General features: G+C 38.9%; 1 protein-coding gene across 1 annotated transcript in view; it reads right to left on the minus strand.

The window, feature by feature from the left end:
- Window positions 1–1,943: 1,943 nt before the first annotated feature.
- The window catches only part of nsg2 (neuronal vesicle trafficking associated 2), a 35,415-nt gene continuing 9,434 nt past the window's right edge, over window positions 1,944–27,924 (minus strand). Inside the window, exons 3-5 of the mRNA XM_078266088.1 lie at window positions 25,782–25,892; window positions 4,747–4,857; window positions 1,944–2,447 (exon numbers count right to left, since the gene is read on the minus strand). Of these exons, the coding sequence (XP_078122214.1) occupies window positions 2,250–2,447; window positions 4,747–4,857; window positions 25,782–25,892 (420 nt within the window). The 3' untranslated portion in view covers window positions 1,944–2,249. The remainder of the gene's footprint in view (window positions 2,448–4,746; window positions 4,858–25,781; window positions 25,893–27,924) is intronic.

Below are 27,924 nucleotides of genomic sequence, written 5' to 3' on the forward strand. Positions count from 1 at the left end.
GAAATTACTTTATGGTAGTTGAAGCCAATTTCCTGGACATTTAAAATGTCGAATTTAACGTGTGTTTTTGTCCAAAGAGATACACCGTTTATCTTTGTCTTTTCCTCCATGTTGTTTTCTTCTCTCTTTCTCTGAAAGCTCTGTTGCATTCAGTGGGCGTTTCACTCCTCAGTGGAGAAAAACACAGACAGCTGATGGATTCATTAGAATACAAGCCTCTAATTAGAAAAGCTAGATATTCTTGTCACTCACTGAATACACTGTTGTTAGTACTGCTCATAAGAAAAACAAAGGCCTTATCTGCCATTCACAAAGGACTCTGTAGATGTATAATGTATCCAGAAGCTATTACAGATACAGGTATTCTTCTAGTACTTTTTTTTTTTTTTTGCTGTCAATCACCGCTGTTCATCATTACAACCAACAAATATCTCTGCTGCTTTGGAACGTTCTATGCACAGCAGAATACATATCTAATGTAGTTTGAATTTGAGTAGGAGTATGAACATCTGAATAATATAACTTGCTGTCATTCACACTGCACTGCCTCGGGGCTGCATTAGGCACTGTGTGAGCGCTAAAGAGACACAGCGGTAAGTGGGACTGACAGACACACTCGGCACAGGTCACAGCTTGTTTTATTTTGAATTCAAACCAAGAGAAGAGTGACAAGGATGCACACTGATAAATTACACCAGGTATCGCTACATATCAACTAACAACATCACGATATCTCATAAAAGCACTCCCGACAACAGATCCAACGTTACAAAATGAAAAATAACAGTACAGGAACATAACTCGGCTGCAGTTGAAGCCCATCGATAAACATAACAAAACACTGCGGAAAATAACGGCAAGAGTTTCGGCAAGAGATGTTGATATGTACGGTATTTCCTTTCCCATCTGTAACATTGTGTTGAATGGAGCTACAGTACATGTACAAGACTGAAGCAATAGGTAAGTAAGTCTGTACAAATCAAAAATCAAAAACTCCTAATAATAAGCTTCTACAATGCATACACACAAAAAAACTAGCCTGACCGCACAGTTGTATGTACAGCTTGGGTTACTGGGGGATTTCAGGATTTAAAATGTATAGCACAGCACATTGAAATATCACTGTATATGAGCTATCACACAGCCACGATGGGAAAATTCATTAAATCCGCTCAAGACATGTTGCGACTGTGGACACTGGCGTCAAACTTTCCTCAGACAGTACGGCTGAAATGTTGTGTTTAGAAATGTGTTACAGCAATACAAGACTATACTAACATTTTTCGGGTTGGAATATGAAGTTGTGTGTGTGTGTGTGTGTGTGTGTATATATATATATATATATATATATATATATATATATATATATATATATATATATATATATATATATATATATGTATATATACACATATATATGTATACATATATATACATATATATATGTATATATATATATATATATATATACACATATACATACATATATATATGTATGTATATGTGTGTATATACATATATATATATACACATACATTTGTGTGTGTGTATATATATATATATTTATGTGTGTGTGTCGGACGTGTGTGTGTGTGTGTGCGTGTTTTTGTGTCGTGTATGTTGGATGTGTTGGAATATACATTAACTACATTATACACACTTGCAGAAGAAAAAAAGACTCCCAAATTCAGAGATCTCACAAAGAGGAAGCATGAAATTCAGCATTGACTTGTGCCTTTGTACAAAGATAATCACATACAAATCATTCATACGTTACAGTAAAAAAAAAATATATCAAGACAATCAATAAATAATAAATTAGAGGAAAGGACATGGTAACGACAGAGCAGACCGTGTGTGTGTGTGTGTGTGTGTATATATATATATATATATATATATATATATATATATATATATATATATATATGTGTGTGTGTGTGTGTATTAGCAGATGATGATCCCAAGAGTGCAAAGGTTCAATGGGAAATGCTCCTCGATAAGAGAATGAGCACATAAATGGACAGTCAAGGTAAATCAGAATATGACCTAGCATGTGCTTGTGTGTTCTTATGTCTGCATGCATGTTTTCACTCTATATTGGCTTTCTATATGTAGCTGTTGTGGATATGTGTGTCTCTTATCTTAAATATTCACCTACATGTTTGTGTGTGGCTGCGTCTATATCTGCCTGTGTCTGTATTTCTTCATGTCTGCATGTGTTTACAACACCCTTTAACCATTCAGCTAACTCAGTGGCCCTCGTCACTCGGAGGTTTAGCGTTGTGCTGCTGCCCCGCTGCCCCTCCAGGCAGCCAGGGGGAGACAGAGTGCGAGGTGGTCTGCTTGGCCATGCTGTAGTGGCTGATCACTGTGTAGAAACGGCCCCTTGAGTTGGCATCCTGAGCAGCATAGTAGGCCTCCAAAGAGGCTGGGATACACCGCTTGTGCTGTAAGGGAGAAAGAGAACCGTGAGGTTCAGAACATTTATCAATTAATTCATTGTTAAACGCATCTACGTTTTTCACAGGGCTGAACGATTTGAGAAAAATATTTAAATGCAATTTTTCTTACTGTGATTAAAGTCTAGTTGTGGTGTGCATAGTTTTAAACGAGATATGTTTGCACTGAGCGTAATCACATATTTATCTTGTTTGTACGTGAATAGAATCAGATAAAATAATGCAGTTGCTTGTTGTCGAGGTCCTATCAAGGTTGAAACAAGCCAGTCGGAGAAAAGTCTACATCTATAGAAAATTTACTAATTGAGCTCAGATGTATTAAGATATTACATTAGTGGTATACTTGACATTACTCAGTAATGTTCAAATATATTTGTGATATTCAAAACTGGCATGTCTAAGAAGCTAACATCAACGTTTACTTGACAGACATAGAGGGCGGGCTGCTTTGTGGCTTGTTTTTTTTTTTTTTTAAAAGTACTCTTCTTTATATCTAGATAAAAAATATACTGCGTGGTTCCCAGTAAAAACATTTTTCAGAAGCAAAGAAAAAAATAAAATTATCAGTTATTTTTATCCAAAATAATGACCAAAACCAGCCAAAAATGTCTCACGACAATTTCAGATGATGGGGGAAAAAACAGCCACAAGCCTATCTGTATACATTACTGTTTTTATTAGAGGGAATAGGGAAGCGATAGAAGAAGCCATTTACATTACAGCTGTAGGAACGTATAGAGGGGAAGGGGGCAAACAGGCCGTAATACTGTACTGTAGTGCATATGCAGTATTTTGAGTCCGTAGAGCATTAGAATGCGTTTGAGTGTGTAAACATTTACTACCTTGTGTGCAGTCGTGTGTTTGGTATGTGCCACACAGTATTGTGTGAGTGTGTGCAAGTTTTTCTATCGACATTTTTGCACCCGGTGAACACATGCATGTGACACTGCTAATAATACCTCTGCAGGCTGCAATCAGAGCCCCTGTAGAGGCTGTGGGCCTGAAACTAGATTTATTCCACATTAAAGACCAGATTTGTCCAGTGACACAGAATCCCAAGGTGACCTCTCACAAAGTACAGAGAAACTTACGTTATAAGTGCAGTGCAGTGGGAATCTATAAGTACCAAGGAGGTAAGGAGAGGCTGTCTGCATCACATTTGGAAAAGTGTAGAGATTCAACACTAATACTGTACATATCTGGGCAGCGGATTGTTAGATCAGAATGGGTGTTTAAGCGATTTCTTTTACGAGCTCAGCCATATAAATGGGGGGTTAGTGATCATAATGTGATAATTATTGTCAAATAGGCAGTTAGTTTAATTTTCATCTAATAGTCGACATGGCTAATGACATATGACAACGGCCTCAATGGAGTTTCTTTCTTTGGCTTCTGTGTCAAGGAACAAAAGCCTAACATTACACTTGATTATACTGGTCATAACAAAATCACTGATATCATTGATTCATGATTGCCTGTCTGATAAGCCCTGTTAGCCTCGTCTTGTAACACGACCTCAGAAATAAGTAAAAGTAGAGCGGGAATTTTTATTTTTTATTTTCTCCCATAGGAGACTGGTTGGTGCACCCACCTTTGATTTTTTTTTTTTTTATTTAGATAGCAAGGGAAATAGAGAGGGAGCTAGTAAAGGGCAGAGAGGATTTAACCAGTCAAGGATTAGTCCAGCACATAACCCCTCTTACATTGCAAACTGTTGTTCTACATTTGGGTTTTTGTATAAATTAAACAAATGACCGTTATAATGTTCTAATTACTGAGCTTTAGAGTTGTTGGTCTGTGGATTTTGTCTCTTGTTTCACCTTGTTTCCAGTATTTGCACTAAACTAAGCTAAGATAACGAGCTCCTGGGTATCCCTTCATATTCAATGGACTTCTCATCTTACTCTCCACCAAAAAGCAAATATTCCAAAACTGTTGAGCTCGCATTAATTGACAGAAAATAAAGAGGCAACACATTTTAATTAATTAATTAATCTTTTAAGCAAAAATGTCACTAGCATCTCAAATTTGCTGATTTTCTCCATTTTCTATCATTGCCAATTTAACATATTTTGGTTTTAGACTGTTGGTTGGACAAAACAAGTGATATGACGATGTAACCCAGGGCTGATGGAAATTGTGAATCCGAATTAGGATCCTAACTCATCCTGTGGATGCTAACGTTCACACATTTCAGCTGCCCTGTTAACCACCTGACTATCTCTGGGCTGTAAATAGGTGTGTTGTAATGCTGTAAAATATAATGCAGGCCACTTATGGGTCTTACCTTGTAAATGAATCCATCTGGGCAGGCGTGATCATAGGTGAAGGCCTTATAAACCACCAAGAACACGATGCAGGCGAGGAAGGCCAGGGCCAGGATGATCAGAATAGTCACCTGGGGGGAGGACAAATGCTGGTCAGTGTGTGTGTGTGTGTGTGTGTGTGTGTGTGTGTGTGTGTGTGTGTGTGCACCAAAGTAATAAAGCAGGATTGTAAGTGTATGGTTTATATACTGTATGTGAGGCAGGGTTAGGGTTAGACAGTGATAAATATGGAGTGTGTGTGTGTGTGTGTGTGTGTGTATGTGTGTGTGTGTGTGTGTGTGTGTGTGTGTGTGTGTGTGTGGTGCGTGTGTGTGTGTGTGTGTGTGTGTGTGTGTGTGGCATAATAAATGGTACAGTAAGATGCTGCTGACTGAGGTGTGTTTTGCATATACATACAGTATATTAAGAGCAATTGGGCATCTTGCTCAAGGACTTTATTATTATATTGTATTTTTGTTTTAATTATAAGCAAATAGTTAATAAAAAAAAACTAGCAAAATGAGTAACTGAAATTTTTGTTTTTAATGTGAGGGTTTTGTTTCATGAAATGCACAGCAATGCCATTGCATTGAACATCAATTTGATTATTAAGTCCGCTGAGAAAGTTATGTTTTCAGTTCGCTGTGTCCGTCTGTTTATTGGTTTGTTTGTCTGTCAGCAGAATTACGGGAAAAACTACTGGCCCGATTTCTATTAAACTTGGTGGAAGGGTGTATCATGGACCAAGAAGAAACCCATTACATTCTGGAGCGGATCGATATCACAGGGCATCACTGATGATGATTGCAGATACAAACACCATACACTAATTTTCACTTTCGTTAACATAATGAAACAGGGCATTTGTGCTGCATTCATGTGGTGTCGGAATAATCGGACTGGGAAACTGCGCTCTCTAAGTGCCTTTCCAGTTTTTTTCTGTGTTTTGCATATATTTTTCCATAATATTATATAGAGTATATCGCCCAGTCGTTAATGAAAATCCACACTGACTTTGCCGTTCATGATCGTAAGTGTGAAAAAAAAATTAATTTCAGTTGTTGGGTAAATTTATTTTTAATCAGCCTCATGAATCAATCCGCATCTTTCTTGTCACCAAACCTGTGCCTATTGTCAGTGCACTCAAGTCCCCAAGAGAAGCCTACTGCGAGAAGCAGAAGAAAGAAAAAAAGCTCTCCCTTTTCTGATTGTAAATGGCAAACTGATTTATGAAATGCATTTTTTGAAACTGCAAGCAACTCTGAGGTGTTTAAGAGTGCAAATGAAGCTTTTATATTGCTGGTCTAAATAAAATGTATGCAAAAAAAAAATAAAAACTGGAACTAACTAAAACTTTCTGGTCAGTCTTCACAACATGGAACTAAAGTATGAAATGTTATCAGCATTTACTTGGACAGAATCAAAACACATCTGCAGTGTGAAAAATGCCTAATAGCAGCCAAAAGCAGAGCTAATCTAAAATGATGGAAATAACACATGTATTGCAGCGTACTGATGCAAATAAGAATGCCTCTGTGTAGTTTGAGGTGAAACATTCATTTCTCTGGCAGGCTAAACAATGTCGTAGTAAAGCAGATTAAAATATAAAAGGATTTATTTCCTCCTACTTTCTACTTGACATCGTGATTGGATGCTTCTGAGTGAGCATTTAATTAGAATTATGCAAATCAAGTGCAAAGGATAGTTGTGTTTAAAAATGGTATTGTCTGCCAAGTCACAAATGCCAATGTGTGTGGTGCATGCATATGCTTGTATCTGCGCATGTGCATGTGTCTGTTTTCCCTACATGCTCCAAAATAAAAAAACTGCCATTATCCCAGTGAGCGAGCTGAATAAAAAAAACAGAACCTTCCATAATGGATGGTTTCTAATTTCCAGTTTCCATTTTAATTCTGGCATTAAAGTCCTTCCCGATTTACTGCTTTCTATATGATCTGTCACTGTGATATGTCAGAGCAATTACACATGGGTGTGATCATTAGATCAGTGTTATGGGGGTGGACAGGGACACGCAAGCTAAGTGACTGTTTACTTGGTGTCAACTGGGGGACATGACACTCAGCCTTGGTTGCTGCTGACACTCTGTAAATTACATCTTCCACACATCACACACTGCAATACACTAAAATGACGCATTTAAAGTCATGGTGACTCGCCTTTTGGAGGCAAAATGGAAGTTGAATGACTGATTAAGACCCACTCTGACCCCCTTTTTGAATTGTGATGCACATGAAACAGCTTATTAAGGAGGGGGATTAGTGTAAAGCTCCTCATATCATGCACCGAGCAATCAGTGTTTTATGCATTTGGAGACACAACTTTGCGTAGACACTTTGAAACATGAAACAAAGACTTAAGACGTAAGCTGCTATGACTGAAGAACTAAAATTGACAACATTTAAACAGCAAAGCATTTGAATTATTTATCTGTATGGCCCACCCATCTGAAACATTCATTCGGCCGATTATTTATTGAATTAAACTGCCTTCTTTAAAATATATGATCTGACCACTCTTTAATGATGCTTGGAAGTAGGTCATGACCTAGATTAGTGGTATTAACCCTGGCATGGAAAGTGTAGCCTATGTTAACGTTCAGTGACATTTCCATTGTAGATTCAACACAGCAGCAGCAGTCGGAGCAACAGTTCAGGCCAGAACATACCCTGCCCTTTGTAATAGAAATGATCGCTCTAGAATCCCTGTTGATGCAGCCGTGGCCATGTGGTGTATAAATCCATTAAAAATCTATCCTGACCTTTCTCCATTATTCATAATCTGGTTGAACAGCAGTAAACCTTAGGAAGTCGTCAGGGTAACGCTATAGCTCACGGATGAAGACTCCCACCGGGCATGAAGTGGATTCGTACATTTATCTGCCAGTATCTACTGGTCCGATGCAATATTCCTCTATGATACGATAATGCTCTGATACTTCTGATAACAGCTGAATCTGTGCTAAGGGTGCAGCCACATTAAACATATAACAGAATAGAATAGCACAGTAGAATCCAATGTAATAGAATAAGGCTTTTTCGGTGAATACAAGCTTATGTTATCTCCCATCATGGCAGCTTCTCCCACCCACATAAACATCATCCTTTTTTCTGTTGAACACAGTTGATAGTGCTGTTTTGTCATTAGCGCTTCACTATGTGCCATCCTACACCACTATCACCACCAACACAACCATCATCCTGCTTGCTATGTGCGCCACAGATAACAGACAGACGTTTGTTTTTTGTGGATGCAGGTACAGTAAAAGCACAGCCCGCTGTGATACTTTGGACGAAGAGCACTGTGTCCTTAACAAGAACTGGCTCCATTAGTAAAGATTGGATTGACTGCATAACAGGTGACCATGCCTGCTGGGCTTTAGTTGTTTGACCTAATCCACCCAGGGCCGATAGAAACCCCTTGTTTCTATGCACATGGATTCATTCACATGGTATTTAAAGCTCCACTGAGCAAGGATTTTATGCAAGAATGCATTTCACCAATATCTCCCTGTGCATTTAAACTGTTTGCCACATGAAACTGGAACTGACAAATATAAACTTGAGAGCAAAATTATAACAAACAAAAACAAATCAGTATAATCCCTTGCCTCGTTTATCCCTATGTTGCATTGTACTGAAAGTGATCACACACCGGCTCATTGTTCTTTATGCAGCATTACATCTTATTTCAAGGTACTTACGCTTATTTTATTCAACATTCATCCAGGAAAACCTGAGTTGAAATATCCAATATCTAAATTTTAAGAGAGTCATGGTCAAGAGTAAGAACAATAAGTTACAGACAACATAAAAAAACATAACTTAAACTTAACAACTTTAAATATGTATTGAGGAATACTGAAAAATGCTCATCAGAATTTTCTGCGGCCCTATTAAATGTCATCTAACTCCTTGTTTTGTCTATTGCTGGATTTATACCTGCTAAAGTACACATTTTAAACATTTTAAAGTGGCCCTGATTGATTTAAACTCAAAACTATTCTTGGTATTAATATCTAAACAGTTATCATTCACAGAAAAGAAAAGGAGCTAATCTTTACAACTGAGAAGCTGGAATTGGGCATTATTGTTTAAAAAATTACATTTAATTGATTATCAAACTTGTCTATTAACTTTATTATACTGCATATTTTCATGCACATATTTCCCCATCCTTTGTTCTTGCATCACAGAGTTTGCAGCTGTGTATTATGGAAAAAGACAAACAATCATACCAGATTATAAAAGATCCAGTAGGATTGTTCCTCCATAATGTCCAACTGCAGAATAAGCATCTACAGTCTACCTATTGTTTATGTTTACCCATTTCTTTCATAACACAACCCTGCTTATTTTCTCTACCGCTGCCTCTATTTGGATTGTAGAAAATATTTGATTTATAATTGATATTTTCCACAAATTACACTTCCCTTTGATTATTTATGGCTGCACAGTGCCACATAAGTTCAAAGGCAGTTTCCCTAATGGATGTGCTTCTTCACAGCCTATTTCACCACCATTCCACATATGATTTCTCTCCTCTCTTTTTCACGCCTATGTTAGAATGCAACACACCGCCCTCACTCTCACTGTTGGATCTTGACAGGCCATATGGGGGAGCAGACACTTCATACATTGGCTCGAGGAAAAGAGGAGAATATGTAAGAGTGTGTCTGAGAGAGCGAAAGGGAAGGTAGGTGTGTGACAGGAGAGGGGTGTGAGAGAAAAATGACGCTGATAAAAACAGATAACAGTGGCACAGGGAGCAAAGTGAGAAATAAAGGAGGAGATGACAGAGACAATAAAGCAGCGAGCGAAAAGCAGACAAAGAACGAGTGATGGAGATCCAGGGGCAGATAAAGAAGCTTGTTCCCTCTCTTGGTAGCAGGTGGCACAGACAGACAGACAGACAGACAGACAGACAGACAGGCAGGCAGCCAACACAATTGGATATCGGTTGATGCATTAATCAATACATCACTGATGGAAACACAAACAACTATTTTTCATTCATCTTCCTGGTATCCTCTGACACCTTCTATATAGCAGCACAAAAGGCAGCTCAATCCACCAGGTCTTGGATTATTTTCTGCTACTCTACAGTGAAGCCTTGTGCTGACATGTCGAGATAGATGCATTAAAAAAAGCTATTAATATCAAATTAGAAAAGTTCTAATATTAAAAACATTTTATCTTGGCTGTAAATAACCTCTGATGCCTTTAGGTAAGTTTGCTGATTAATGAAATTAATGAACTTGGTGACAGGGTGAGCTAGTGCAGAGAGAAAGCATCCCCTAAAAAGATACACTGAAAAAAGAAAAGCTTAAAAGGTCACTGGTCCAATGCATATGGTAGCAAAAGCCCGTATATGTCCACCAGATTCGAGTTCCAACAGTAAATAACAGACAAGTGAGGAGGGCCCCCTTAAAGGTTTGGAGCTTTGGCCTTCAATTATATCCATTATAAAAACATTGTACTCACCAAGTTAATTGGAAAATGGTGATAATATAACCTGCCTGTTGTAAATATCCATCAAAGTTTACTGGTGTACATTTGCACACAGTTTTATTCTGTTCTGTGATACAGAATTACAAGTGCTCCCACAAATAGTGGTTTTAGGTAATGTGATCTGAACTGCTGGCTGGTTTACAACCTGTTTGATCACCTGAACCACTAAGTCTGATGTCTTCTGTGAAAAAGGGGAATTTGTCAAGTAAAAATGGTAAACATTCTGTGGTTCTAGCTTCTCATACGTGAAGCTTTGCAGCTTTTCTCTGTTTTATATATATTTGACAACACATGTGCAGCATTCAGCAAACACGCTGCAAATACACACAACACAACCAAATACATAAACGCACTGCAAATACACACAACACAACCAAATACATAAACACGCTGCAAATACACACAACACAACCAAATACATAAACACGCTGCAAATACACACAACACAACGAAATACACAAACGTACAAAAACTGCAAATAAAAAACGATGCAAAAAGAAAAGCACACAAACCCCGAAAACAAATGCAACAAAAAAACGCTGCAGATCCAGATTATACAAGGGAAGTTCTCCAGACCTCTAGAGGGAGCAGCTAGTGGAACAGCTGGATTTTCGACCCCAAGGGGAGAGAGCGCTCTGCCTTTTAATTAGAGTCGGGTATGGCTGCATAGTAAAAAGAGAACTCCCGTCTCATGCCCTCGTCCATAGACTGTATATTAAATTCATATTATTATTATTAATAACATAATATAATATATTAATAATATACAGTCTATGCTCCTGTCTCATGCCCTCCCGACTGGTGCCGTCCCCCGAGCTTCGGGCTTTTCAAAATAAAAGCTTGCATCTGGTCCGCTATGTGTTTGTACTTTGGTGTGTTGGATGTTTGTGAACTAAACAGTACGGCAATCATGCTAATGAATACAATAACTTTTTCAGCAGATGTCTTACTTACAACACGTTGGAGTTAGCAAAGCAGTTTTGTGTTTATATGTGCGAACGGGATTTATTCAGTTTGATAAATCCCACGGTAAATTGGCTGGTTTACTAAACAGGGATGGACTAGAAATCCTGTCTGTTTTTTTGTATTTCAAGAGCGAATTGCTCCACAATATGAACACAGATTGATCACTTATTTTGTTGGTAACCGTTGTTATATAATCACAATATTGCACTTGAGGAGGCCTATACTACATATACTTACTTATACCTATACTAACCCTCTCATGTAATATTTGTTATTGTAAATGTTTTATTATCACGAGTTTACAGACGTCTCTGCTGATTGAGTATCACCTGTGACCTGAGCCGAGACACACCCACCAAACGAGAGAAAACATATCTCAAACATAGACTTAATATTTACAGTCTATCATCTCACAGTTGCACACCGTTCTGAGCTCTCTCTCTCTCTCTCTCTCTCTCTCTCTCTCTCTCTCTGAAATTGTTTTCTTAATTTGCTTGTGTTTTGTCTATTTGCTTGTCTTAAGTTGCAGGGCGTTTGCCCCTGTCAGCCACCGTAGTTTACAAAGTAAATCACAGTTAAAATAACTGTTGCAGACATAATCCTAACTATGACATCAGAAAAAAACTGTAAAAGTAAAAAATATTCTTCATTCATTCTTCCCTCTGGAACAAACTAATCTAGCCTCAAGATTCAACAGTGGAGATGGAAATGTGTCTACTCGAGACACTAAGCCCTCACCTACAGTATTCATGTACGAGCGTTTAAGTCAGGGATCAGCTAGCTACATAAAAATATAAATGAAATATTCTCTTATCCTCTAAGGCAGTTTTGTAATGATGAAATTAATGAAACGAGTGATAGCATGCGTGTTAGGGAAAGTGGTTGGAAACTACAACCGATAACTGAAAAGTCATGCATTTGATCCCTGTGTGTCCTTGAGCAAAACACAGAGCCCCTAGCTACTCTGTCACATGGAATATAACACAAAACTCCACTATGAGTAAAAGTCCTGTTTTCAAAATCCCACTAAAATAAAGGTACAGCAGTATTATAAGAAAAATGTACAGTTCTGTATAGTCCAGTGGTTCCCAACCTCCTGAACCTCTTTGAACCTGATATCATTTTTTATATAAAACCATCATAAGCGGTTAGGAGGAGAAATAATAGACATCTGAAAGGTGAAAAGGAGCCCCAAATAAACCTTGCTTTTTTGTAAAGGAGCACAAGTTGAAAAGGTTTAACACCACTGGTTTAATCCTTAACAATGCATTGCCTTTTATAAGCTTATTATATGGTATATGGTTTACATAATAGTTTGAAAAGTAACTGTTGCTGTTATGTAAATGTAGTGATGTAAAAAATACAATTATTACCTCTGAAATGCAGTGGATTAGCGGTAAGGAAGGAACTTGTTTTGGTGGAACATGTGTATGTTCAAAGGTTGTTTTATTCGTGCAACAGAAAACTCAGATTGGACAGATAGTCCAGCTAGCTGTCTGGATTTACCCTGCAGAGATCTGAGGAGCAGTTAACCATAGTCCTCAGAAATCGACCAGAGTTTAAAATGACAACAAAAAGTAAGCGGAAGGTAACAGGACATCCGAAAACGGACATCTGAAAAGAGTGACATCCGGCGGAATTTCCGGCAGAACGAGAGCAATCCCGGAAGTGGAATGTCGTGGATATAGACTAGGTAAATTGTATTAAAAAAACAAATACAAGCACCTAAAAATATGCGTATGTATCACTTTGGTTTTTAAACTTATGTTCAGAAACCAGCATGATGCCAGTTTAAGAAAAATGAATGAATTGATATTTCTGCTGTATGTGAGAAGAGCTCACTTTCTTCTTGATATTTTTCTAGGATAAGTTTTGCAGAGGTGAATGCTAATCTCTTTGCTCTTAAGGCATCTCAGTGCAAAGTTCTCTTTGTTTTTAGTCAGTGAAACAAAAGACAACTCTCAAAGCGGGGATCTCTGGGGAACCAGCTACCTCAGAGCAGAGTATCTGATACTGGGCACGGGGATGTCAAGGAGACCGTGTACAGGGATTGGGGCTCTCGAGGACTGGCTATCCGGTTGAGATGAGCACAGCTAAAGTAGTGTGGCAAAGAAGTACAAAAACTCCACTGTCAAAATGCATTGCGTCTTCGATGGAAATACAAACCGTTAAAATGTAGGCCTGACAAAACACAAGATTCTCTTCTGATCTCAGGTCAGCTCAAGCCTGCACACAAGAGCCTGTCTACCTCAGAGCTTTGCAGGAGGTTTTGTGAGCTTTCGTGTAGTGAGTTCATAAAGCTACATGTTCCATAAACAACCAATCAAGAACATGCACTGATTGAATACTTGCGCAGTGCTCATGCTGTTTTTCTTGGCATGTCATGTCAGATCTACCATTTCATATAAAGGTCACACGCAGGCACGTGCACACATAGACATCCAAAGAGGCTTGAGCACCTGCCCTTTTTCTTCCTCATTTGTTTTTGTTTTTTATTAATAAATATATATATATATATATATATATTCCTGCTAGCACACAGCTTCCCTGTCAAACAAATGTATTTCTTGAATTAAAATAATCAAAATATCAGATCTCTCTGTCTCTCTCTCTCTCTCTCTCTCTCTCTCTCTCTCTCTCTCTCTCTCTCTCTCTCTCTGTGTGTGTGTGTGTGTGTGTGATCCGTCTCCTCGCAGCAGTGCGCGCCGCACACACAGACACACACACACACAGACACACACACACACACACAGAGGCAGACAGTTCCTATCCCAGAAGGTTTTTCTTGTCTTGTGTGGAGGTGAGTGGTGATGAACAAAAGACTAAGCAGCCAGTGCCTCGAGTTTACAGCTAATTAGACAAAAGACAAAACAAATAGTTAACTTTGATCGTGCTAACATGCATGAGCTACTTGCTAATGTAATATGTTAGCTAAGGTTAAGCTGAGGCATCATGGCCCTACAGGCTAATGTACTGTCCTTAATGGAGACACCTCAGGTGAACAGCTACAGTAAAATCTGTACCTAATAACAATCGCCACATTGATATGCAAATTAGGCATAACCAATGAAAAGGCATTCATTTGACAAGGCACTGCAGGTGAACAGGATAAACAAAATAACTAAACATATCACCACAGAACTTCCCCAGTTAATGAGTTAAGAGTCTTTCCCCCTTAAAAGTTAGGTTTAAATATGTAGAATATTTTAGAAGAAATCTACAGATGCAGCCTATAACAAATACCATCTAAATATGTATTTTGGAAGTCTTATTTCCATTAGAGTAAAAGAAGACATGGAAGCAAAATAAATCAAAATCTCTAAATTGACCAAAACATGTAAAAAGTGTCCTGGATTAAACAGTAACTTCATCATTTGGATCGTAGGCTCCTCATCTTATAATAACATCGGGGTTTTTTTCCATTATTGGTGCAGTGTTTCTTTCTGTAAAATTAACAAAATTGCAGCAACAGCCTTTTTTAGTTTAGTGTCAAGATATTTGTTGAGACTTTTTATAAAAAAGATTTTTTTAAGTGTTATTTATTCCAATAACACTAAAAGGAAATGAAAAAAATAAGATGTATTAAATGAGTTATTGCCATATGCAAAATAAACAAAACTATGCCCCTCTCCTTGGTGCTGTCACTTATTCTAGATATATACTTGAAACTAGTAGCATAAAACATGCACATTGTGGCAGAGTTTCCCCTGCTGTTTGTGATTAACCTGGTCAATACAAAAAAGTATCTGTGTGAACTGATTATTTTGTGAGTATTTATTAAATAATTGTGTAAGGGAAATAGGAAAAAATGGTAAGGTAGTCAGAGTTGTGTTAATATATTTAACGTTTTGTTTAAATTTAAAATAAATAATTATTTATTAACTATTAGGCCTTTTTTTTCATGAGCTCCTGCCGCCCAAAATGTCTGTGCACGTCCCTAGTCACACAGATGCAATAAGGAAACCAGCTCATTCAGTAAAGCTACATCAGGGTGTCTATGTTCACAGAATTCAAGAATTAAGACAGATTTGGTCATGTTTACCACTTATACAGAACAAATACAGAAACACACAAGATAACATGTCTGGTATGAGCAAATAATCTCCCCCTCTCTCTCTGTGACTGCGTGTGAACACCCAGAGGTGAATGACTTAGAAACACTCGACTTAGAACGTCCTCTGCAGCTTACTCCAAAAAAAGTGCAGTAAGAGTTGCTGAATTTTCTTTTAAACCAGGTCGGCCATTGCACTGACTTGCAGCAGCAAAGTGAGTGTTTGTGTGTGTGTGTGTGTGTGTGTGTGTGTGTGTGTGTGTGTGTGTGTGTGTGTGTGTGTGTGTGTGTGGATAGTGTTATTGTGAGTTTATATGTCCTCTGCTGCTTTGTAATAAGACGTGTCATTAAGGAACATCAAAAGTATTTCTCTCGCATGCACGCAGAAATCCATGAGTTCAGTAGCGAGTGAGACAGTGCATGTTCAGCAGGAGATAGATGCTAATTATGCTAATGAGTCCCAATTAAGCATGGTCTCTATGGAGACAAATCTTCAAAGGTTTTGTCGGAGCACGCTGTCATATTGGTTAGAGGAGAATGTGCTCTTGGGGTATAGACTCCAAATCAAATAGCAGGTGGGCTTAAAATGACAGAAATGAGCAACAGAAAAGGGTGAAAGGCAAACAGAAAATGCATAAACAAGAGCACAATTAATACACATCACGTTTCCCTTTTCCAGGGTGGTCCATGATGATGCTCAGTTGCTCTTAAAATATGATCTGAAACCTACTGTACCCTCATACCTATAAAACATGTGCACTGAGGAAATGGACAATACCAATCAATAATGATAACAAATTCAAATGTATCCTCAATAATGTGAACACACGAGCAGTCACACACAAAAACACACTCAAACAGACACTAATTATGAATCAGTAATAGTTCCCTCACGAGACACTAAACATCTGGATTAGATTTGCAAATCAGCTCTATACTCTGCTGGATGAAGATGTTGCAAGAGAGGAGATATTATTAATGCAAGAAACCGCCTCTACACACACACGCACGCACGCACGCGCACACACACACACACACACACACACACACACATGACACTTAGCACACCTCTAAAATGTTGTTTACATCACAAGACAAGGTTCATTACTCTAATGTATCCCCAGCTCCCAGTCTCCTGGGTAGGTTTTATGTTCCTGCATATGTTCACCAACTCTGTGTGTGTGTGTGTGTGTGTGTGTGTGTGTGTGTGTGTGTGTGTGTGTGTGTGTGTGTGTGTGTGTGTGTGTGTGTGTGTGTGTGTGTGTGTGTGGAGCAATTTACAGTGACTACAAAACTAAAATTAGCTTCAGGTATTGGATCGGCCGACATTACATGCAAACAATGGGAATGCCATGAGAACCTAACAATCCTGCTGTTACAATCACAAAAGAGTGCTGTTCAGAGAAGAAATATAAGAAATAAAGTTGAGCAGACAGATAGAAAGGATTGTTGTACTCTAAGTAAGTGAATGGAGAGATTTGGGTGAGGGGAGGATTTGTCTTGAAAAGGAGTCAAACAGATGATGGGGAGAGACTCTAAGCTGCCTGCTCCCCTAATACATCATTTGTACAGTTTCACAGTCAGTTGAAAGTGAGGAGAGTCAAGTATGACAGCCAACACACTTTACAGTAAAAACGATGTTCAGAATATGTGGTTTATCAGCCTTAAATTATAGATGGGGAGCCGAAGGAACATGAATAATAATTAAGATAATAGAACAGAAAGACAATTAATAATACTCATAATAAATAAAGACAGTGATACTGCTGATGTCTGGCCTGCAAAACAGCGTGAGTAACATAGAGAGATGGTTGGATCGATTGCAAGGACAGATGTTAAAGTGGGAGGAAAAAACAGAGAAGTGAGAAGTGGAGGGTCAGACTAGTCATCCACAGTCCGTCTGTGTCCTAATTGCTCCCATGGCTCAGCTTGTCAGAACTACAGCAGCAAAGTGAAGGACGCTGGCTGAGGACAGGGAGCACAATGTCCGCTCGCTATCTTTTATCATTTTCAAGATAGGGACATCAAAGCATGGTTTTTTCTTGGGCTCATGTCTCCTTTTCTATCAATCTGAAATTGACCGGCTATGAACTGAGCATGCTCTGTTGAGCAGCAGGAATTTGTTCTTTGAGTCTAATCTGCCTAAAATTAATCATATCTGCACAGGGCTTCAATTTAAAGATTACATTTTAAACCCACAGTCTCAAAGGTAATGGCAATGATACCTGCTTAAATCTGATCAACCCACACAACTACAGATGATGAAATGTGGTATTTTTTACAACATATCTTATTGAGATCAGAATCAAGTTCTGAAAATGGACATTTTGTACAGTTTAGATTTTAAACAGAAAAAGACACAAAAGACAAAATTACAGAGCACAACAGATTATACATAAAAGGCAAAGAAAAAGAAACAAAGAATAAATAAATAAAATAAGGCACACAACTCACACACCCCACCACACCCTGGCTTAGTTGGGTCTACAGTATATCTAAGCTATACTTTTGTAAACTATTAAAAATCTTATTGACTCCATTTAGTGGTGTTTTGAAAAACTAAAAAACACTCAACACAACTTAGCTAAACAACAGCCTGCATTAATCATAATATGCATGTGGTAGTTTGCATATTATATAGTAGTCACTCAAGTAATTCCAACAGGTCATAGAAAAAAAAATAATAAAATAATGTTTTAAAAAATGCCTTATCTTGCAATGTTAACATCTTTTGAATATTGCTAGATCAGCACCAGACACTAATTACTTTTTCCTCTGGCAATGGCCTAATTTTCCACCACATTTTATTGAAATATGCTCACAAGTTTTAGAGATATCCTGCTAGCTATCTAAACAAAAAGGCAAAGATGATAATTATGCTCACAGGCAGTTTCCAACCAGCCAATTATACCTAAGGAAACTGTGACTTGGTATGATCCTCTCACTAAGAATCTGTTCAAACTGAATTGGACCACATGGTGTTGTGATAAAGAAAAACAGTATTTGCAAAACATCATGGACTGTTACCATTCCTATTCTGAGATGACTGACACAGAACACATAAACAAATCAGGCTGCATATGAATACTGTATGTGTGCCAAGATGTTTAAAGCGCCCATATTATGCTCATTTTCAGGTTCATAATTGTATTTTAAGGTTGTACCAGAATAGGTTTACATGGTTTAATTTTCAAAAAACATCATATTTTTGTTGTACTGCACAGCTCTCTCTCACTGCTGCAGATCCTCTTTTCACCTGGCCTCTGTTTTAGCTACAGAGTGACACCTCATTTCTTCTTCTTCTTCTGTACTATCTTTGATTGCACTCGCACATGCGCAGTAGCTCAGATGTAGATCATGTCAGCTAGCTAGCTCCATAGACAGTAAAAGAAAGGCCGTTTGTCCAACTTCTGTCAGTTACAAGGCAGGATTAGCTGGGAGACTTCTAAATGAGGGTGCACATGTAAGTAGTTCTTTTGTAGATTATGGTGAACTTGTGTGTGTTGTAGCAGTGCTTTGCTATTGAGAACGAGGTAGCATGCTAACGCTAACGCTACGAGCTAACGGTTGCGGTTAGACAAAATTGGTTTGGCTTGTGATGTCACAAGCCGTGCCGATTTTGAACAGCTCACCCCTGGAGACTGAAGGCAGGACACATTCAGAAACCGTATCTCACTCAAAACAGCATGGATGGATTTTTTTTTCAAAGTTTGTATGCGTGTGGGAGCACCAGAGACACAAAAGAACACCCCAAATCCCAGAAAAAGTGTTTTTTTCATAATATGGGCACTTTAATGCTGTCAGACTGCAAGGACTTGTTGGCTATCGTTCGGGCTCAGAAATCTGTTTTAGCCTTGGCAACCCCTGACAACTGAGTTTGTTAAGTTCTTCTGTACAAAAGAGTTTGGATGCAACAAAACAAGACAGGATGGTCAATCATAGATGGATTTAGGATTCTTTTTCAGTAATCACAAATTTGATTCTCTCTTTGGCCTTTAGGATAAAATAGAAAGTGCAGAAATATTTGATTCAAGAGTTCCTTGTTTATTGAATGGCTAAGAGATGATTTATATGTACTGTGTATGTATTCACATCTGCTTATAATGATAGGCAGACGGTGATTGACGTCTGCTGTCCTTTGAGGTTCTGCTTGATATGGGATCTCTAACAACAAGTAGAGCAGAACGGAAGCCATCTGGACTTATAAATCATCCCAAATATCACTCACACAGCAGCAATGTCTGTCTCTGTTGTTTTCTGTCTGCCTGCCTTTCTATCTGGTCCTGAAGATTGCGAGTTGTCTGTCCTTCCGGCCTGTCTAAGAGTCAGTTTACACAGGGGACCTTTTTGCAGTGACAAATGACTCAGACTTTACTCGGCATTGGGATGGCAGGCTGACCTAACCAGGACTGTTTGTGGTTCAGTGGAGCGTGAAGACGCACGTACAGCACCATCCAGCTGAATGCTGGTTTTGCTTTACGATTTTCAGCCTGTTAACAGCATTCTCTTCCTTTCTGTTTCACACTGATAACCGATTCTTCTGCTCACATAAAGCCAATAGAACCATCATATTCAGCTGAGGCATAAACTGAACATCGCAGCCTGAACTGATTCATAATTTAACAATGACAGTCAGCAACTCAAAGTGTGTGTACCTGAAGTGTGTGTGTGCAAGCCAAGGCTAGGGATCACATCTGGCTAGTTCATTTTATCAGAAGCCAATTTTGAACAATAAGATGTCTGAGAATATCTGCCAATAGGAACTGGCATGGTAATAACAGGAACTGTGTGTGTGTGTGTGTGTGTGTGTGTGTGTGTTAGAAATGTAAAATGCTTCCCAGAACTGAATTTGATGAATTTACTGCCACTAATTGTTGGCTTGTTATTACACGATAAAGAGGGAGAGAAGAAAATGGCAAACAAAAGTGCGAGCTGGACAGATGACGAGAGGGAGAGACATTTTATGAGAATACAGCATAGAAAATCTGCTCTGGATATAGGATATAACAACATAATGTAATTCTGCTAAATAAAACATTACATTCATTATTAATTTCACTTGTTTTCATTTAAACAAATTGTATATCCGAATACAATACACATTTTCTATAGGCTCAGTCTGTCACTTTTTTTAAAAAACAATTCCAGTGCTGGTTCCATGGTATCAGAATTTTGGACAGTCATCAACATTAATTGGTCCTGTGACAAGGGCTAGGGAAACTGGCTGTGACAGTACTCTGATCCAACGGAATCACAATTGTCAGATTGACAACAATCTAGCCCAATGGAGGGGCTGGGGGGGGGTTGAGGCACCAGGGGGTATCATATTTCGGGGGGGTCGGTGCCACCCTGTGCCCTCCTTCTAGCCCCGCCCCTGTACATCAGGACAAATTTCACGACCATTTATGACCAAGTACCTGAAAAACGTATACACTGCCATCAGCCTCGGCTTTGTTTATAGCACTAATGATAGCATGCTAACATGCTAAACATTATACCTGCAATTAATCAGCATGTTAGCATTGTTATTGTAAGCAAGTTAGCATGCTGACGTCAGCATTCAGCTCAAATATAGACTGACAGAGGCATTACGTAGCTTTAGACACTTAGCAAAAAATAAATCAGGGAATTGAAAGTGTACATTAAATTATTAATAAGTAGAAATCTGATAAACATTAATTGTATAATATTAAGAATGTTTTAAAAGCCATTTGCAGCACACAACTCTGTACTTAACTAGTTTATTGTTTATTTACTTCCTTAGAGGGACTCTGGTGCATAATCAGCAGCTTCATTTACCTCTCCACTTTCTATTACTGGGACCAATCTGACCTGTCTTTATTACAAGAGTGCCTAGACTTAGTAAACTGTGGTCATCAGTGTCTTCATGCATCAGGAATCACAAGAACTTTTAGATGCATTGGGACATCAAATTCAAATGAAAATTAAACAATTAAATATGCAATAGTTTTGAATTGATAGATAAAAAAATAGATGACCAGTGGGTGTTGATGCTCACATACAAACACAGTATAATCTCAGTTTTCATAACACTTGCTGTACTCCAAGTGCAGCAGAGGAGTTTAGATGCTGTTGCTCCCACACCAGCAAAAATAAAGTATCTGCCCTTGTCTTCCCCTCCCTCTATGTTCTTCCTCCTTCAACAGTACATAAGGTTCAAAGTATAATAGTAATGGTGAAGGTAAATCAATTGTTCCCCCATTGTTCACTTGAATGTATGTGTGTGTCTGTGTGTGGGTGTTTAACTGAAAGCAGACGACTGCTATAAACACTCCCTGTAATGAGCGTGCTTTTAGTCATCCATACAAAACAAGGAAGACCAATACGTGGAATAGGATGGCTGTGCGAGGTTACGAAAGACAGCAGTAATTACCTCCAACCTGAAAAACAGTGGAGGTTTTCTGTGGAGGTGGCAGTTGCTGCAAAGCTTTTGTCAGAAGGCGAGGTGGAGGTAATAATGGGATAATTGTTTTGGACTATGGCTGCCTCTCCCTTTTGCTCCCTTCTGCTGGCCCCGAGCGGGTTCAGCTTGGCAGTAACGGTGCTGTCATTTGGTCACTGTCTGTGTGTGCATGATCAGGTTTGTGTTGGAGTGTCAGTCCCTGAGTGGGTGTGTGCATGTGGAAGTGTCTGTGTGTGTGTGAAGGTGAGAGCCAGCCAAGTACACCATGTTTTCTGGGTAGCAAGCGGGCCAGAAACCAAACAGGACAACACAAATTAAATCTCCCTTTCATCAATCTTTACACCTGCATCTCTCAATCCCTGCCCTACTGTGCCAGACTAATCCTTTCCTCTCTTCCAAGTCCTGGTTTTCAGGGATGCTCTTCATGGCACTTTTTCTCCATCAGAAAGTCTGCAGTTGAGCATGGTGGCAAAAATGGAAGAGAAAGAGAATAGATGTTTTGCAGAAAAGGTCATGAGCTGAATTTATTTATTTATTTATAAATACTGCAAATACCACAACACAGCAGCTTTCCTCTATCCTAATGTTCATCCTTCTCATTGGATCCCAGGCCAATGCAATTTTGATATTCAAATGTCAAAATTATATATATATATATATATATATATATATATATATATATATATATATATATATATATATACTGTATACAGTATATATTTGCCATTTGCACATTTTTGACAAGGACATACAGTATCTAAAAAATATCAAACTAAATTGATTTTTTCTCCTAGAAATCACATATTTGGTCAATGATGATCTGGCAAGTCACACAAAAAATTAAATTAGTATCACTAAGAACTATAAACTCCACCACAAATGTGAATGAATGAATAAAGCTGAAATGAGGAAAACATTTTTAACTATAAAAAAAAAATGCAGCCTAACCCTATAATAGATTATACCATACTATAATAAACATCACATGAAGTAGTGTGTGGTGTTGGCAATACCGTATTATAACACAAAATGATTTATTTATATTTAAAATCAATTGTCCCCAGTGGTTAATTCATCTTTATGTATTAACTTAGGTATTAATGTATCTTTAATTCTACGTGACTCTAGCTACAGGAGATGTTTCACAAGCATTATAGATGTCAACAGACTGAACTCTGCCTCGCCGAGACCTCTCCAGGTTCTGTTTAAACGACATGCAGCTTGTAGCCTTTATTTCAGATAGTTATGAGAGGGGAAATGTGCTCTCCTAGGTTTGTTAATGGAACAAAACAACTACAGGGAATACACTGTATCTCAGGTCGGCTGGGAGTAATCAGTAAGACAGAGAAAGAGAGGGAGGGAGGAGAATAAAAGTAAGGCGGCAAGGGAACGAACAAGAGCAGGGAAGAGGGATGGGACTGGGGCACAGTAAGCTATGACACATGAACCTGCTCTGAAGGCAGGAAGAGAATGGATGAGAGAAGCAAGGAGAGACAGCAGGGTGGAGGGAGCTCTTGTGAGAATCAATTATTGTGTATATGCTATTGTGCCCTTTTTCCACCAAATTATAACTGTTTCGTATTATTGTTGCTTTATTCTTTAAGCAATAATGCACTGTGGATATTAACATGTCTACATTTTCCCCAACTGCTCCATTTCTGTCTGCTTTCCTTGCAGAAGGATCACTCTGAAGCAGTTTAAAACAAAAAGGAAAAAAGCAATGTAGTGAGCAAAAACATGCGAGGAGAGGAAAGAAAGTAGCGTCAGGGAAGGAGAGAGAAGTGGAGAAAAGGATAGAGAGTGGTAAGCAGGAGCGAGGCGGTGAGGGAGGGCAGATTAGAGAGCATTTTACACTCTGAGCTCTTTATCCATCAACACAATCTGCAAAGCTTTGAAGAGAGAAGAATGCAAGCTTTTATCCAGAACTGTTTGCTCGGCACTGCACAGCACGCTGTGTGTGTGTGTGTGTGTGTGTGTGTGTGTGTGTGTGTGTGTGTGTGTGTGTGTGTGTGTGTGTGTGTGTGTCTGCAGAATCAGCTCTGTCAGTCAAGCAAAGCAAGCGGTTCAGATGAGCACCCAAAACCAACCGACATCGCACAAAACCACACAGACTGAAATGCATTTCTACAGAAGCTGATGCAGAGTGGCAAGTCAGAGATGACATTAAAGTCTGCTGCAACATGGAGCATCTCTGATGAGCAAGTTGGCTCAGCATTGCTACATGGCAATGTGGACATTTTTGACACTGTGTCCTGATTTGTTTGAAAGATCTGCAGATGTATCATTGCACTCTTACTGTATAATATGTATATCAGACTCATGATGGACTGTTTAATACATTATCAAAATCGATGCAGCAGAACTAGAGATGTCGTATTTTTTATCCCACATAATCTTCGTCCTTGTCAAAACCATGGTGCTTACTTACCCACAATGCAACTTCACTGCTGACAGTTTGGTCAGGGCTTCAGGTGTGTTATGCTACTAATCTACTATTTAGCCTACTGTACAAGGTTGGGCGCTATGACAATATACACCATGAGATGATGATACACCATGAGATGAGATATTCCTTATGCCTTTGTGGGTAACATCAATGTGCAAAATAAAAGTACCTCAAGTGTTGTAAATTCATTCTATTAGTCAAAAACATAGTATGTATAAAAAATTCTCATCTTACATTTCTTATCATGATACTGTATCAATATTGTGATTTGACATAAAAAAAAGGTATATTACAAACTGTGGCAGAAGATTTTATCCATACCCCCCATTCCTATCCCAGCTCAACCTGTCTGATGTCAAATATGGCTCATAAAAGGATAGAAGGCTTCTTCCCCTTTATATGTCTATATATTAAATTAATAAGGGACTGTGGGACTTCATGGACAAAGCAGATTCACAACAAAACAGAGGTTTCTCTACACAGAGGATTCCTGACATGTTTGTTCACCGATGCTGCCATTTCCAAAGCACCAAGCTCATTGCATCGCTTTGGAGTGCCGTAGAGGCCCAAGTGAGTCCGTATTCTACTTAACCACTTAACCTTGTCTGCATGCTCTGACACAGCTTCAGTGTAGCAGTGTGTGAATATACTGTAGCGTGTTCACTGCCTCTTGTGATGCCTGAGATCTCATTCTGTTATCCTCCGCTTTAAAGGACGTTTCAGGCCAGTTTTACACCTTTCTTTTACACACACACACCTACACTTAGACATTTGCACACCTCTGCTTGCGCACTTTCTCTCCTCTCTCTCTCTCTCTCTCGCTCGCTCTCAGTCAGGGTTGCCATGGAGGGAGGTTTTCTTTGCTGCCATGACAACGTGAGTTCTCTTTGGTCTCCCCTAACGACAGAAGAATGGAACAGACAGTGCCTGGGTGATGTATATGTTTTGAGACTGGTAGCTTAGTGATCCACACACACAGCTTAAGTCACCTATCCTAATCTTTGCCAGGCAAGAGGAGTGGTGGAATAAGTACGCAGCTCCTTTACTTAAGTAAAAGTCGGAATACAACAATATACAAAATACAATCTAAAAGTCCTGTGTTTACAATGCTTTTGTTTGTCCTTAGCTCTGCTTGCATCTCTAGGTCCTGAGTATGTACATAGCAACCTGCCTGAGTCGATTGCAGGTGTATTTCTAAAACCTAACTGGCAGTTCAACGTGGTCACATTTCATTTTTGGAAACTGGGGGGGGGAAATGTCCAATGAATGAATATCCTGCTTCCAATTAGAGCCAAATATTTCCTCAACCCACACACAGGAAATGTTCTACTTGGATGCCCATTATACTTTTGAGTCACAGACCAACTACAGTAGGAAAGCACTGATCCAAACATTTTCTCTTCTGATATCAGCCGATAGTGAGCATAGATCCGATACCAGAGCTGAATGAATGCAACTGATGGTGGAAACATGATTTCTTTTTTTTATGATGACATTGACAAAGAAACTGTATTTACATCATAGCCAATCCCCCATCCCCTTAATAAGGTCAGGATCAGTGCAAATACAGATCCAGCAAATCGGATCTTATTCATTCTTACCTTAAGTCTCTCAGACACCCCGTCAGTAAAGCTAATGTTGAACTCCTCCACCTTGGGAACCTTCAGCCTCTTCTTCTCTGTCTGGTACTCCGTGCGAGTTTTTACCACCACCTGGAGGAGGGAGATTAACCGTTAAAGCAGGTAAATACTCAGGGAGGCTGAAGGCAGGTGGATGGATGTTATTGTAGGAGGACATTTTTGAAAAGTCACCACAAAGGTCTTACTGTACACTTCACATTAAAAGACATGAACCACCAACGGAAAACAAGATGCAGAAGCACATAAATAAGACGTATGAGATGTTCGCTGCACTCCAGACACGATGCCAAGGTGCAAGAAGGCCGGAAGAAAAATCAGATGTTGTATGTTGTCTAGAGTTTACTAGAGGCATATGACAAAGTTTAGAAGATGTCTTCTGAGGTGTTTGACAGTAATAAAGCATTACCTTGGACATAAAGACTTCTTTAGTGCATAAGTTTTGAGATTTACAGATATTCCATTTTGTATTGTTTAGATATGGACTAAAAATGTGCTTCCTCTAAATATGTGCATAATGTAGCTGTATGGGAACAAAGGAAAAGATATGACACTGATCAGGAGGTCATGAAATGCATAAGCTGCTGTTAGAGATACTGGATCTGGAAAACATAAAAGACACAGATACACAGATAACACATACAATAGCTGTCAATAGAAAGTAAAAATGTATTACATTGTAATAGCAGTGTATTCCTGGACTCTGCTTTCATTTTGGCATAGGATCAGAACTCAGCTTCAGAATGTACATGACACCCAATGCCCAACACAGCTAAAAAACCATCCTACAGGAAACACTGGTGCAATGCATCTGGTAGAGCTCGACTGTATGCTAATGAGGTCTAGTGCCTAGAATCCAAGACCACAATCCAAAGGGAAAACATTGTGCTTTGTGCCGGAAGTTAGATGGAAAAAAAGAGCCAGGCTGCCCCAGTACTGTCAGTGTAACACTCCTCAAGCAAACAGGTTTAAAGGGGTGAGATAGGCACAGGGAAAAGAGACAGAGTGAAACTCCCAAACTCTTAGATTTGTCTACTTATCAACTTTCACTTGTGTTGTGGTAGGTATTGGTTCAAAAACAGTGGGAAGGAAAAGTGGATGGGATTTCTCCATCAATTCAGCAACTACAGAGGTTCTCTTGACGTGTCAAACTCCATTTCCCCAATTAAAGGATGATTCTGTGTTTTAACAAAACATGTCTTTTTTGAGATAGCATCAGCCGTTTCAGCAAATACTAAAAAACATGTTTATGTACAAAAGTGGCAAAGCTCTAGCCTGGAAATCCAGACCCAAATCCAAAAGATTAAGGGTCTGGCATTGAGTAATGAAAATGGCTCAACTCGAGGAGCGGCACCAAGCATGCATTTGATAAATCTCACTGCACGCAATTGGATAACACTACGACCAATCACAACAATACACAGGGTGGCGTATCCAGAGCCCCATACATTTAGCTACCAGCGGAGCTAACTGGTAGATTAAACTGTCGTCATCTGTTTAGCTCGCCTCTGGCCCGCCTATACGAATACGAAAAAGTTTATTGTCCACAGATGTGACATTTTTTTCTTCGGTTTCACCAAGAATACAAGTGAGACGGGACATTACGAACAATACGTAGCCAAGGCGGCAAGACAGACAATACATTTCATAAATAGTGACTTTACAAAGGTTACATTTACATTACATTTACAGTACATCTGTTTAGCTCGCCTCTGGCCCGCCTATATCAGATACACCAATGTGATTGGTGCAGCTCGGCTACAAGGGCATAGTTAATGAGCATCATCACTCAATGCCAGAGTGACTTGCTGAGCAAATACAAATTGTGCTCTTGCGAGAACTCTGGATTTCCAGGGTAGCAAAGCTCTCTGGCTGCAGCAGGAATCATGACTCCTGTCTGTCAAGAGCAAAGGACAAAGTGGATAAATGGGTCGACGAAACGTTGGACTTCAACACGGGAGATTTGTTTCCCCTTTCTGACATGAATGTTTACAATAAGGATTTTAGGTTATAATTAACCTTAGTTTTCTCTTTCTCAGCAATTAACTTGATCAGTACAATGTTATCATTAACAATGGGAATAATGGTCAAAAAATAAGACCCAGGT

The sequence above is a fragment of the Sander vitreus genome, chromosome 13, assembly GCF_031162955.1.
Source record: "Sander vitreus isolate 19-12246 chromosome 13, sanVit1, whole genome shotgun sequence".
Taxonomy (NCBI): domain Eukaryota; kingdom Metazoa; phylum Chordata; class Actinopteri; order Perciformes; family Percidae; genus Sander; species Sander vitreus.